The sequence below is a fragment of the Acomys minous genome, assembly GCF_964271855.1.
Source record: "Acomys minous genome assembly, chromosome: 3".
NCBI lineage: Eukaryota > Metazoa > Chordata > Mammalia > Rodentia > Muridae > Acomys > Acomys minous.
Genome location: NC_140485.1, coordinates 111,881,698 through 111,896,932, shown reverse-complemented (window position 1 = coordinate 111,896,932; position 15,235 = coordinate 111,881,698). Strand labels below are relative to the sequence as shown.

The 15,235-nt window shown below is 38.1% G+C and overlaps 1 protein-coding gene across 3 annotated transcripts in view; it reads left to right on the top strand.

Moving 5' to 3' along the window:
• THEMIS (thymocyte selection associated) overlaps positions 1 to 15,235 on the top strand; it is a 176,223-nt gene that overhangs the window by 105,968 nt on the left and 55,020 nt on the right. Inside the window, exon 5 of one of the 3 annotated variants that reach the window (XM_084777737.1) lies at positions 574 to 738. The exons of the other annotated variants lie outside the window; for them this stretch is intronic. Within the exon in view, the coding sequence (XP_084633863.1) occupies positions 574 to 591 (18 nt within the window). The 3' untranslated portion in view covers positions 592 to 738. Of the gene's footprint in view, positions 1 to 573; positions 739 to 15,235 lie in introns of those variants that run through there. 3 annotated transcript variants of the gene reach the window in all.

The following is a 15,235-nucleotide window of genomic DNA, read 5'->3' as shown; positions in this document are numbered from 1 at the left end:
AGTATTAGTCAGTCCTAAAAGAGCTAAATCTTGCCATTGTGATAGTGCAGTTGGGACTGGAGACATATAAATTGTTAAGTGAGTCAGGAGAAGAAAGGCAAATATCATATGATTGCATGTGCACCCAGAACGTTTAAAAAAAAAAAAAGATATCTTAGGATCTGACAAAACGCAGTTGTTCTGAGAGTCTGAGGAGGATGAGAATGAGGAAGCTTAGTGGTAGGTACAAAGGTCCAAGTAATTCTGGTGCATTTTTGCACTGCAAAATAACTATGATGAAATAGTAAACCGTACATTGTTGGGGCTTAAAAAGAAGAGTTTTAAGAGTTTTTTTTTATTGAGAAATGATAAATATTTGAAGATAAAGGTATGTAATATAATTTAAATATACAAAATATGTACACGTGACAAAATGACATGATACATGTAACTTTGGTGGTTAAATTTACTAGTTGAACATAAATACTAAAATACATCAATATGCTTACATATTAACAATTATATCCTTTATTTCTCTAAATTCTTCTTTTATAATCATAAAGTTATGTGTTGTGTTTTCTGATTGCTTCACAGAGTCTTCACAGCAGTTGATAATGTTGTTTACATTCCATTACACTGAATATTCCCTGAAGCTCCTTGAAGCAATGACAGATGGCCAAGCTGTTGGAGGGATGGTGATTCTGTTTGCTTCTCAAATATGTAGGCTGCACAGCACACACTACAGGATACTTCAGCCTTTTGTTACTTAAAATAATGTAGCACTACATTTTCAGTGTCATGTACAGAAATGCACTTTAGAGATGGTCATCTTAGGGTACAAATAAAACTGTGAAATGTCTCATGGGAAACTTACAGCTATCAAAGTTGTTGATATTCTTGTGGAACATTTGCATCTTATTGACAAAGCTGTTTCTCAAGAGACCCTCACCTTTGTCAAGGGCTTTTGGGTATTAGAGGGTAGGACACCACCAATACCTTCAATAGCTGCAAACTCAAGCCTATTGATGGAAGTAAATGTTTTCCAAGAATGGGCTTAATGTCTAATTTCAAAGGAAAGTTAAGACTGTAGTGAGCTGGATGAAGTGGATGCCTTTAATTCCAGCACTCAATAGGCAGAGGCATTGTGATCTCTGTGAGTTCCCAGCCACATTGGTCTAAAAAAGCAAGTCCAGGATATCCAGGACTCTGTTACAGAGAAATTATATCTCAAAAAACAAAGAAAAAGAATATGTAGTGATACATCAGTTATAAAAGTCATTCATCCTCTCCTATGAAAATAACATAATATATAACATTTACCTTGTTAAAAGTACTCCTGTGTTTACTCTGTTCTGTTTTTGTTACTGTTTGCAAGGCACTGATACTTGAATTAGTAATAGAAGACTGGGCTAGCTCTCTAGTTGTTTACTTGAAAAAGTTTGTAGACACATAGTAATGATCTGGTGTCTGAAACTCTTTCATGTGATACATACCAGACTAAGTCAGCTTTGAAAAGTGAAATTGGCCAGTATGAGATTGCTTACCTGTAATTCTACAATGCCTCTATCTGAAGCAGGAGAATTGTGAGTATGGGGTTAGCCTGGGCTAACTAGTAAATTTGCAAGTTCAGATCTACCACGGGGCTACAGATTGAGGCCTTGGCTCAAAATGAAATAAGGAGTCGGAGGTGAGGAGCAAGAGCGGGAGAGACAGGGGGGGGAGAATGTGAGACAAAGATCACAAAAAGTTTTCCTTAAGGTGTACAGAAAGAATGAGGCGGGGGAACATGTCTATATGAGTATGTGTGTGCTATGTTAGAATGTGCATGACTGTGTGTGAGAAGATGTGTGTGTGCGTGCATTGCTGTAAGCCAGTGACTGTGTGTTTCTGTGTAAGGTAAGTGTATGTGTGTAAGTGGGTGGTTGTGTGGGTAAAGAGAAGTATGTTGATTGGCAAGTCAGTATCGCACACTCTGCCCTGAAGGCAATACGTGAACTGAGTAGAGGGATGCTCTCTATATGAGAGTGAGAACGTTGCTTCTAGAAGGAAAACAGGCTCCAGGCAGACACATTTCTAATAGAGAATGTTATCACGAGGGAAGTATCATTTCATGTTATGTGTATGGGTATTTTGTATGCATTTATTTGTGTGCACCACTTAGGTGCCTGGTATGTCTGATGCTCTGAGACTGGGGTTACAGATAACTGAGAATTGTTGTGTGGGTGCTGAGAACCCACCCCCCAGTTCTCTTAACTGCTGAGCCATCTCTAGGCTCCAGGAAACAATCTTTCATAATAACACCTTATGAAATAATGTCTTTTTTTTTTTGAGAAGTGAAGCTGTACAGAATAGGATCTTTAAGGGCATTAAGTTTTTAAAAAGTGGCCCCTTCTAGATGTCTGTCATCAAAGGGAACATCTAGAGGCCGGGAGGTTGCAAGATTGGTCCTACATCAAACAGCATCACCTGATTTAGCTTTAGTTTGACAGGCTCACCCTTTCTAGAGAAAGGTGAATTATAGGAATCTATTCAGACCTTTATTACATCTTACCACAGTGCATTAGAAATACCGTCTTTCATATGAGTCCTTCAAGGCAGGTGTTTCGTTTTTAGGAGTATGCCATTTTTTCCCTGTGATTTAAATTTTATTTGCTAAGTAAATGAGCACAGCAAAATGAATGAAGAGGTGATTGATGATTGACTCCATGCAACTGGAAGCCCAAAAGAGTATGCTAATCTCATTATTGCAATATTGATTTGCCAAAGCTGCCTGTATGTCTCCATTCTGGGTGGTAATGCACACTCCGGAGACAGTTCAAAACAGTTAAGTCACAGAGATCTGAGCTAGGACTGATGATGTTACAGGGAATGCCTCTGAAGTGAACCTCTACTTAGAGGTGCAGTTTGTCATTCTTTAATGCATAGAGAAAAATCAGTCTGGGAGAAAGGCTTTCAATTCCTTCTAAAAGATGATAAAGTTGTGAGCAAGAGCGATTGGGCACTTAGAGGAATTTGCTGAGCCCCAAGAGCGCTCACTAACCAGTTTTCTGATGACTGACTGATCACATGGAAGATGTCTGTACTTTTGACTTTCTGTAGAAAATTTGTCTCATACAATCCTTGTTTCTCAGGGAGAAGGGATTTTATCATTAGCTCCTGCAGTTGTATAACAGGAAGTGGCACCTAAGTAAGATAGATCTGCTTATGCAAGATTAAAAAAAATTTACTCCATAAATGGAAATTTGGGTTCAAGCAACTCAGTAGGTATTTTCTTCTCTTCTCTTCTCTTCTCTTCTCTTCTCTTCTCTTCTCTTCTCTTCTCTTCTCGTCTTATCTTTTCCTGCCCTGAACTCTCCTTTCCTTTTCTTTTTCCTTTCCCTTTCCTTTTTTCCTTCTTTCTTTCCTTCCTTCCTCCCTTCCTTCCTTTTTGTTGTTATCAAACTATATCCACATGTTTATTTCAGCATTTTCTGACGGTCATTTGTAACAGTGGTCTTAGATAAAATTATCATACCTTACCCACACATGTGTGTGCGTGCACATGCACACACACATGCACACACATACACATGCACGCATGCACACATGCACACACATACACATGCACACACACACACACACACACACACACACACACACACACACATTGTTCTGAGTCAGGGACATGGATTGGTTATTAAGAGAAATAAGAAACATAGTTTAAGATCAAAACTGTGTTCAACATAGCTTGTAAAAGTTAATTACATGGAGGGTCCAAAGTATAGTAAGATTTATTACATGATGTTTCTTGAAGGTAGTTATATTTAAACAAACTGAGTACACAGTATACAGTTTTACATGATCTCAAAGCGATGATTAACTTGGATACAGGCTTGGGTGAACATTCTGTTTGTGAAGGCAATCTGCAAGAGGCAATTCCAAAAAAAAATGTATCATTCCAGTATAAAAGGTACCATATTCATACCACCCAAGTCATGAAATGTTCAACAGCTTCGACAATAACAGAAAACCTAATTATGACATTCTGCTTCGTCATGGGTGATAATTGGGACGGCACATAATTTGTACATGTCAACTTTATATCTCATTTACCTGAGAAGTTGGAAAGTCAACAAATGAAAAGCTGGGCTTTTGTTTCCCAAAGCATGTAAAGACACACCTGCAATACTTAGGCAGCTGCACAAATCAATGATTTTTAGCAGGCTGGCAGCTGAGTGCAGGAGTAAGGGTTCCTTCCACGGTGACACTCAGACATCCTTTCAAAGAAACTTCACGAAGGTCTGAACAGGATGAACCCACAGCTTTTATTCCTCCTTGAGTTATGATGTATACATAATACCCTGGAGGATTTTAGATTTAGTACCATCAGTGTTCTGCATTTATAAGGGTGCTGGAGAGACACACTGAGATGTCATTGCTCCTTAGGTCTAGCCTTTGCACTTCAGTATGTAGCACCTAACTTATACTGATGTCTGCCATCTACACCCACATGCTCATTATTTTAATCAGCCTATCTTTTGTGTTGGGAGGTAAGTATTTATGGGTTTATATATCTGGAAATATTGATTATTAGGCACTGAAGACAGTTCCATGAGTTGACTGACTTGGTCATAATGAAAGTGCTGAAGGGTATTATTTCCATATTCAGTCATTCCTTTTATTTCTTCCATTTAAAAGAAAAGACTTTTTCCCATCTGAGTGGCTTTTAGGACTAGACTTTAATAAACACTTCAAAATAGTCTGGCTGGATGAAATACTGTCATACGTCACTTTCTAAAAATAAGATGCAAAACTGCACACATGAAGAAAATGAAGCATTGTGCTCTGGTGGCTTCCTTTTAATGAGAGAAATGGTTTATATATGACAAAAGGGATTACTGTCATACAAATCTTCAATATTCTGGCTTCTCTAAGGGACTGGTAAATTTAAGAAGGCTACACACGTGAGAAACATTCAAAGTTAAGCTGATAACTAGATTCCTTGGAAAACATCTATAATTCCATTAAATAGAAATGGGTAAACAGTTACTGAATGGCAAAAGTCATTGAAAAAATAAAACCCAAGTATCTGCTCCTCATAGGTAATCAATTTTAGCTGGAATGACACAAGTTGAACGCGAAAGAAGAGAAAGAGGTCTTAGGTTATGCATATATCTGCCATCAAGGAGAGAGAGAGAGAGTTGTTTTTAAAAACACAAGATAATTTTTCCTTTTATAAATCTACTGTAGTCCCTATATCATTTGCATTGTGCTGTAGAGAAGATGGTCAGAGGCCTTTTTTCTCATATTTGAATGTTTTTCTATTTGGAGTATTGGTGCTCTCTCTCTCTCTCTCTCTCTCTCTCTCTCTCTCTCTCTCTCTCTCTCTCTCACACACACACACACACACACACACACACACACTTAATTTTATTTCATTCATATATTAACACTTCCAGCTTAGAGAATGAATTGAAATTTCTATATTTAGATTGATAAAACTCTAGAAAACCAGACAGAAGTACGTTGTATTTTTCAACCTCAGTGATCATGGATAGACAGACCAGCATTACTATGACCTTAGCCTCGCAAAGAACTGTTTCTTGTGGATGCTATGGTAGGAAAACTAGCCATGCCTTCATAGAAAACTGTAACATTTCAGCTGTCATGGTCATTTCATATTTACCTTGAAGTAAAAAAATGCACTCATTGATATGTCATACCATTCAGAAAGCCCAAGTGATGTTTGAAATAAAACCAATACCCACTCCTCTCACCAAAAAGAAAAAAAAAACCAATTCCCAACTTATTATGAAAGCATCACATAGACTGAAGGTAACAGAACTCACACAGCAGCGATGCTGGTGTGCCACCTCACTCCTCACACAGGCACTGATTGTTTCCCAGTTCTTGACCCAGCACTTCTGTTTTTATTTCGTGTTTTGTATTTTACTTAGTGTGTGTTCTTGTGTGTGTGTGTGTGTGTGTGTGTGTGTGTGTGTGTGTGTATTCTTTTATGTGTGTGTCTCTCTCTATGTGTGTTTGTATGTGTCTGGGTATGTGTGTGTGTGTATTCCTGTATGTGGGTATATGTGAGTATGTGTGTAGATGTCTGTGTTTGTGTATGTATGTGTATATGTGTTTGTATTCCTGTATGTGGGTGTATGTGAGTATGTGTGTAAGTGTCTGTGTGTTCTTGTGTGTGTCTGTTTGTCTATGTGTGTCTATGTGTTCTCATGTGTGTCTGTGTGTGCATTCTTGTATGTGTGTGTAGGTGTGTGTGTGTTTGTGTATGTATGTGTCTGTGCTTGTGTATGTGTGTCTATGTATGTGTGTGTCTGTCTGTGTGTGTGTGTGTGTGTGTGTGTGTGTGTGTGTGTGTAGGTGTATGTTTCCATGTGTGTGGAGACCAGTGGCTGACACCAGATGTCTTCCTCTATTTCCCTCCATCTCATTCTTTGATTTCGATTCTCTTGCTGAACCTGAGCTCACTCATTGGTTAGACTGGTTGATCACCAAGCTCCAGGGACGTAGGTCTCTTCCCAGTGCCCTGTCTTCTTAAGTGGATGCAGAGGTTCCAGACACAACTTATGTTCTCCACCAATAAACACATCCTCCCCAGCTCCTGAAATATTTGGTCATAGTTCAAACGACTGATCCAATTATCATACTATTTTCTCAAAGACCAACATTGTTTTCAGTTTAAGTGTAATTATTTGAATGAAAATTTAGCTTGGCTTAGTCTATTCTTTCATGTGACAATCTTTTGTTTCTTTTGATATTTTGAGTACTGAACGTTTGAGTTGAAAATGTGTTTTCCTGTTCATAATGTCTTGGGTGTTATTGTGACAACTACTCTATAGATCAAAAATGATATAATTTCATCTGAATCAACCCTGTCACAGGTAGGCATCATAAACTATAAAGCAATTTTTGAAAATAAAAGAAGAAAGGGGACAAATAAGCTAACTGTAGAGATAAAACAATTAGTGAAAGTACTTGCAATTAACAAAAGGCAAGAAATACGGAACAAAAGAAAAGACGGAACAATGGAACATTTTTTTAAATGTTGCACATTTAAACTCTATCCCTTCTGTAAACACTTTACTGCAGATGGGTAGGTGCTTCATCTGGAGCCTAATATTGTTAGACTAAATAAATTATAGCATTTCAAGTATGTTTCCTACAGAAAATACATGTGAAATATAAAAGCACAGTTTCAAATTCAGAGAATGGGGCAGGGGAGCGTCAATACTGTTAAAATACACCAAATACTATCCAAAGGAGAGCTTAGAATCTGTACATGAAAAGGAAGACTTCACAGCAAGGAATACAGCTGAGCATAGAAAAAGAAATTTTATATCAAAGAACTGTCAGTTCTTTAGGAAGATAACCATGTTTTAAATGCATATACACCTAATAGTTAGGAACACATAAAATAAAAACCTATTAAGGGAAAATGGGGTCAAATCACAGTTATAACTGGGAATTGGATTGTGTCTGTAACAGCAAATGATAGAAAAAAAAGAGGGTGGTGGTTTGAATAGGAAACACCCCATAGGCGCATATATTTGAATGCTTAGTCATCAGGGAGTGGCACTACTTGAGAGGGATTAGAAGGATTAGGAGGTGTGGCATGATTGGAGGAAGTGTGTCCCTGGGAGTAGGCTTTGAGGTTTCAAAAGCCAATGGCAGACCCAGTCTCTCTGTTCCAGCACTATGAGTGCCCCCATGCTCCCACCATGATGACAATGGACTCAACCTCAAACTGAAGCAAGGCCCCAGTTAAATATTTTTGCCTTGGTAATGGCGTCTCTTCACAGCATTAGAACAATGACCGAGATGGAGAGAAAGACAGAAAGAACAGAGGTAAATGGTCTGGTTCAGAGTCTTATGATACAACACTGAGAGTCCCAGCCAAGGTTCCCCTTATCTGAAGCTGTGTTTCCCAGATTATCATGAGCCAAGCCAGCCCACTGGGGCTTTAACACATGGCCACACACACAGGCCTGTCCACAGAGCTGTCAATGGATTAGCCATTGACAAGAAGATGAAGTCCATAGCCTAATCTCAAGTCTACTTTATTCTACTGTTGGAAGCTGGTTCTTGGCACTCAGAGGAAGGACATCAGGCTACCAAGAAGAGACTTGATACCCTATGAGCATATACAGGGGGAGCAGGGCCCCCTCAGTCACAGTCATAGGGGAGGGGAGTAAGGGGAAAATGGGAGGGAGGGAGGAATGGGAGGATACAAAGGATAGAATAACAATTGAGATGTAATATGAATAAATTAATAAAAAATATTTTTTAAAAAAGATCAATCCACTCTCAAAGTCAGGAAATTACAAGAGAGAATGTGTATAAGAAGAAGTGATGGCTCAGGGTTCAGTTTGTAACTTCTTATCAAGTAAAAGGCTGGAACATTGAAGATTACTTGCAGGTTTAAACAATGAGTGGACAAACTGTAGACAGTAAAACTGGTTACACTAGGACTAACTAGAAATCAATAACAAAAATGTTAGAAAAATGCCTGATTATTTGGCCCACAAGGCCAAATTCTAATGAATTCATGTATCAAAGACAGATATTACCAGGGAAATCAAAAAGTAATTTGAATTTTTTAAAAAATGAAGCACAACATTAAAATTCTATAGGGCAGCTAATGTGATGTTTTACATACATTCATGGTTTTAAATTTCTCATGACAACTGTGTCTTATACCTTAAAAGTGCTGAAGAAGATAAAGGAATAAAGAAAAAAGAATTAATTAATAAAGATAATGGTTGAAATTAAAGCAAAACATAAAATAATCAATGAAGCTGAGTTTTGAGATATTGAAAAAATAAAGGAATAAAAATATTTTGAGAGGATAAATAGAAAAACATACATGATCATGAATCACAAGGTTTAGTGTTGTTATCTGTTAATTACCTCCTTACTTAACCTATATATTTGTTATGATTCAAATAAAAGTTACAGTTGAATTTATAATGCTAGTAATTGAAAATTAATACTAAATGTAAGTGGTAACATAAAAGACCTTAAGTAGTGAAAATAATTTTGTAAAAAGAAGCAATGTAAGAGCAGAATATTATTATCAATAAACATACCATAATCAAATAGTGTTATACCAGCATAAAAAAGGGTAAGGTAGTGTCACAGGACACTAAAAGAAAGCCCACTGATACAGACCAACTGGCTTTCACCAAAATCTCTGTGGGATTCAATAGGCAAATACACTCTTTTTCTTAAAAGACAGTTGTTTGGGGTTGCAGAGACAGTTCAGGATGTTTGCTGCCCTTACAGAGGGGCCAAATTTAGTTTTCCGCACATACACTAAGCAGCTTGTGAACACCTGTAACTTCATTTCCCAGTAACCAAGCCCTGTTTTGGCCTCTGGACACTGTACTCTCTCTCTCTCTCTCTCTCTCTCTCTCTCTCTCTCTCTCTCTCTCCCCCTCCCTCCCTCCCTCCCTCTCCCTCTCTTTCTCATACACACACAAATAAAATTAATTAAAATAAAAAGATAGTCATTCGTTTATAAATCAGATTCTATGGGAAACAACTCATCCATAGTTTGAAAAATACCAGCTTACTTGGACTTGATCTATATAGAGAGATCCTGGACTCAGATATGATCTGGATAGAGACACGGCTTTGGGAGTTTAAGGAAATTAGTCAGTATATTTTTTTTAAATGAGAACTACAGGAATTAACAGGACAACCTGTGGTAGCTAGTCTCCAAAAGCTGAGCCCTATCCCTGCCTGGTTTGAAGCCCCTGTATGGTTGTCTACTACTGTGGTTTGGATGTGAAACGCTCTGCTTAGGCCAATATAATTCAACACTGGTGCCATTTGGGATAGTTATGGAGCCTTGCTAGAGAAAGAGGGCTTCTAAGGGAGGGCTTGGAGGTTGTATAGCTCGGCCCCCGCTCCTGTGGTTCACTGTGTGCTTTCTAACCATGCATGCGACATGGCCAGCCGGTCTTCTCCTCTTGCCAGTGTGCTTTCCCTGCTGTGATGGACTTTATCCTCTTGAACCATGCACAGGAATAAACTGTGCCTTCCTTCTGTTGACTCGAGCCATTTTGTCACACACTGAGAAAAGTGACTATCACATCTTCCCTATTGGGTTTTCACTTTCCATGTGATTGCTTCAGCCTCTTGAACTGTGCTGAAAGCGTCACTGGTCCAGTCCTCTTGATAAGCCATAAAAGGTTGGGTTGTTTCTCCTTTGTTCGTTAAGATTCCCAATCTGCTATGTAAATGAGTTGGCCATTTGTTTGGAGAGGAGACTGGGATAGTCAGTTGTCAGAGCATCCTAACAGAGCTTTGTCAAAGTTAGTTTTATAAAATACTTTTTGTTTCTCCCTCCTTAACCCAGATATAACCCAAATAAATGAGACTCTATTATTTTATTTATTTAACAAACTTTATGGCACAACGCAGATAAGTTTTAACTCTGTTCTTAACCCTCTGAGCTGGCCTGCCTTCCTCTTTGCTAATGTCCCTGAGATACATGCACTTTCGTGGCTTTCCCTGCTCAGCTCTCTGTCTCTCCTGATGTCTGCCAGACCTCTGCGCTTGGCTGAATCCTCCACTTCATCTTCTCACTCCTCCTCCACAGGCAGGAAGTTCAGCCCTCTTCTCTCCCTCACTCAGCGATTGGCTGTGAGCTGCTTTATTGGCATAAAGGGACAATTGGGGAGCTGTGTTATATAACATTGAGACAGGAGACTCTCAGAACAAGAATTGCAACCAGAAATGTGGGAAGGGAAAAAATTAGCATTTAAATTGCACGATAGTCTTAAGCCTACAGAGCCTGGCTTTCTTCACCACATTGTCAGGCAGAGAATGTGGGGGATTGGATGAAATGATCAATGTGACATTACCAGGAGCTGAGTCTGGTTGCTTCAAAGTGGTGCAAATAACACTGTTCAAAGGGTCTGGGTCTTGGGATGATTTGTTACTCAGCAACAGATAACTGAGCTGCTGAAGTCACTGCCTGTATTAGAACACAGGATGATATAGATTAAAAATGAATAAATGTGTTAATTGTGAGTGTCTCTTTCTAACCTTTAGTCAACTTTAAATAGTTTTCTATAGCATGTAATGATATGGCGACTGGTATTAGAACCACACAGACTCATTGCTGCATTAATTATGCTTTAGGCTTTCTGACTTCTTTAATAAGGTGGGTTTTTTTTTTTTTTACAAAGTGATACTTTAAGCCATTTATAGATCTTGGCAGGCAAAGAGATACCAGATGTCATGCTTGTGATGAAAATACTCAAAATCTGCCTGTTGTCATGAAAGGATATTTTAAAAGTCTTAAAGCGGAAGTTTAGAATTGTGGAAGCTTATCAGTCATAGAAAGACAGATATTTTTAAAATAAATATTTTTTAAGATCCTTGAATATTTTTTAACAGTGTTTCAGTTTTAATGGCAAAAATGAGACAAAGAGGTTCAACATACTCTAGAAACATAAACCCCTCATTTAGGAGACTCAAGAGTCAGAACTTGGCAGTTAGTGGTAATATGTCTGATGATCAGAAACCTAAGACACCCCTCTAAATGCTTGCCAGCAGGTCTCAGAGCCACCACACTGGCTTCCTGGTGTGAAACTCTTAATAAAAAGTCAGTTCTTTGTCTTATTCCCCCAAGGAAGTATAGTCCACGCTGAAGTTCTTATTCTTTTACTGCAAAATCTGGAAGTTATCCCTAGCTCCTTAGTTATATTTTAATTGTGCGAATCCTGTAGAAAGTTACTTTAGAGGCTTTAAATCCTTGCTTGGAGTTAGTATATCTTTATATACAAACTGACATGGAATTCTGGAACTTACCCAGCACTATCACATTGATTAAACTTCAATTTTTTTTTCTAAGTATACCATTACTGGTGAAACCAGGAGGGAAGGTTAACACACTTAGACTGCATGTAGAGTAAGAATCCCTTCCAGACTGAGTAGAGCTTCCCCCCCCCCCCCACACCCCACTTTTGGTGACTTACATAAAGGAAGGGATCGGATTGCTACCATTCAGGAGACTTCATTATAGTTTTAGAATTGTCTGAGAGTGTGAACATTTTAATGATTTGGACTAGAGAGATAAAATGGCCATTGTCAAGGAAGAGAGTGTGAACTAAAAGTCTGTTGGCAAGCATGCTGGCTACTGAAAAGAGAGGCCTCAAAATGACGCCACAAGAACACATGTGTGAATCCAGCCATCTGCAAACCAAGTGCTACAGCCAAGGTTTTCAGAGGCTGACCTCAGGAGCTTGCTTCCTAACCAGAAAAAACAAAGTTAAAGAAGACATGTCCTTAGCTACAAGAACATTTCCTTAAAGTGCCTTGGAAAGCAGATGAAAGCAATCTTTGTAAAAATGGCTCCATGAGCCTATTTCCCCTTTGTACGTTGGGGAGGAAAATACAAGTAATAGAAAACTTACAGAAATGTGAATAATCAATAAATATGTGAAATACTGCTTAACCTCATGGAAACTCAAGCATATAAAAATATTAAAATGCAAAGGTTTAAATCACTGGGGATGAAATGAAAATAAAGGTGAAGCTAAGCACCAGAGTGTGAGGACACAGATTCTTGAACATCCTACACGTGTGCATTTGGGCCTGACAGTCCCACTGAATAATTATTTGTGTTAGAGAAACCATTAAGTATACATTCATTAAAAATAATTTTTCTACCACTTCAAATCCTGATCATATGGAAGTATTTCAGATGTCTATTGCTGGAAGAAAAATTAGAAAAACCAGGGAAGATTGTACTATGAAGTGTTTAAATGCTAATGCTGGTGTGGGTATATCTTAAAATAATTCTCAAGACAACTTATTAAGTGAAAACATCCAATTGTGAAGCAAAATATATATTGTTTTCCTGTTTTTTAAAGAATCACAGACATTATAAATTTTAATATGATCATATACATCTGTACATGAGGTCACACACAAAAGCACATACACACACATATGCACATGCACATACACACACACACACATGCTATTATTTGCATTTACCCTGTGAAAGGAAGAGAGAGAAGAGTAAGGTAATTGCTATGAATATATGAATATTTTTCATTGTAGAAAAGCAAAAAAGAATGGAAATCTCCATAGTGTAACTTAAAAGAAGTTTATTCTTATCTCAAGTGATGCTTAAGTAAATTGTAAATAATTACTTTCATAGTTTGAGCATCTAATGTGAGGCTAGTGCCTACTATGGAGTTTAAAGGTAATTTCTAATGTTCTTTGTTTAATGGAGCAGAGAAAACCTTCTTAAGCCTGTGCAGTCAGCATGACTGGCCGTAGTGGGCAATGCCTGAGTAGACGGACTGTCGGCTGTTGAACACGTTGGACCACCTCTGGGCCTATTCTTCACTTGTGAAGCAAGATTCGGCCAGTTCTGTGGGACCCTTTAAGCACATGTTTTATTTACATCCATTTTGGATGTTTTGTTCCTTATTAAAATCTTCATTGGCTGCATCCCCTTAAGAGATAAACGATTACCTAGCATCTGAGTATAGTTTCCATTTTCCTGTTGAAGTAGACGTCAACTCGAATTTGGCTACAGGCGTTTGCAAAGTGAATTGGGATCCATGTTACTTGCTGGTGGTGTCTCTGAAACCCTGAACAATTTCCATTTCAAACAGAGCACAGCCTTATTCTATTTCAAATTGGAAGACGCCTCAGAGTTGACCACCTGTTAAGTAAGGCCAGGCGATGATATGCTCTAGGAGCTAACGAGAAGCAGCAGAATTACAACCTCAGCATTCATCATCAGGCAGCTCCAGACGCAATCACTAGCCAGGAACTTTCTAATATCCTAATATTTTCAGACCTGTTAGGTCCTGATCTGAATAATCTTACAAATATATAAATAATTCAGCTAATTGTGATTTTTTTAAAAATCAACTTGAAATTTAAGATATAATTAATACTCTTTGAAGGCATCATCTCATTCTGCCTTTATTCTTTCATGGAAGAAATTTCCCACTTTTTTTTTTTTAACAGAAATACATATTCTAAAAGGAGGCATTGATTAGTGTATCTATTCTACTGTTCGCTTTGCAAAATATGGTTTCTTTTTAGGTACGCCAAAGCTCCCTTTAGGCTACCAAACTGATGATGAAGCAAAAATATTTACACTTCGAAGTCAGGGGAAACAGCTTGCTGGGTTGACAGAGGTAAGGGGGAGGGAAGTGTGCCTGGAGTCTCTAATGAATCAGGAGACTCAGCATGGCATTTAAGTAAAGTCAGAAGGGATGGGCGGTGAGGAAGCTGTGGAATACAAATACTGTTAGACAACACTGGTTTCACTCTGAAAACGCATTAAATGAAGAAAGTATAATCTGTGTGGATGGAAACATCAGTAAATATCTACACTGGGGAGCAGAAGGGTTTGTGCATTTGTGTTTCTGTGTGCTGTTCTCCAGACAAAGGTTCTAAGAAGAGCGGAAAACATATTTATAAACGTTCAGGAAAACTCCCTCTTAAGGTGCCTTAGTTACATTGCTATTGCAGTGACAAAACAGCGTAATCAAGACAACTCATAAAAGAAAGCATTTAACTGGATCGAGAGCTTCGGAATCCATGATGGAGGACAAAGACATAAACACAGGGACAACTAGGAGCCTACATCTTGGCCTTCAAACAGTAGGCAGAAAGAGATACACTGGGACTGACTGGGGTCAATTGATACGGAAAAGCCCAGCCCCAGTTACACACCTCCTCCAACAAGGCCACGCCTTCTTGTCATCCCAAAACAGTTCTACTGGCTGGGGGCCAAGGACATTGATGCGCTAGCCTAAGAGGGCCTTCCTCATTCAAACCACCACATCAGTTGTTATTATACTGGACCTGCTGAAAATATTTTTATATACTTCCTTATTTGAAAAAAAAAAGGAAATAGCTTTCTTAGTATTTGAGATACAGTAGAAAACATGTTTACTCTATGTTCAATAACAAGCTCTTTTTAAATTATTGTTAAAATAAATGTTTTAAAACAAAGACTTATAAGTGTTTTAGTTCATGGTTCATTTTATATTCATTGTTTGTTACTATATTGAAAAAATGAGTAAAAAGGTCCATGATATGTATAAAATTCTGATGGATATTTCTTAAGGGCATCATAAACATATAAGCAGCTATTAGAAGAGACAAGGATGAAATATAGTGGCCCATAGAATGATAAACAAAAATTTGTTGCAATTTTCATATCAAGAGGTCATAGAAAAAGAAATTGTAGTTGATTTTAAACACAATC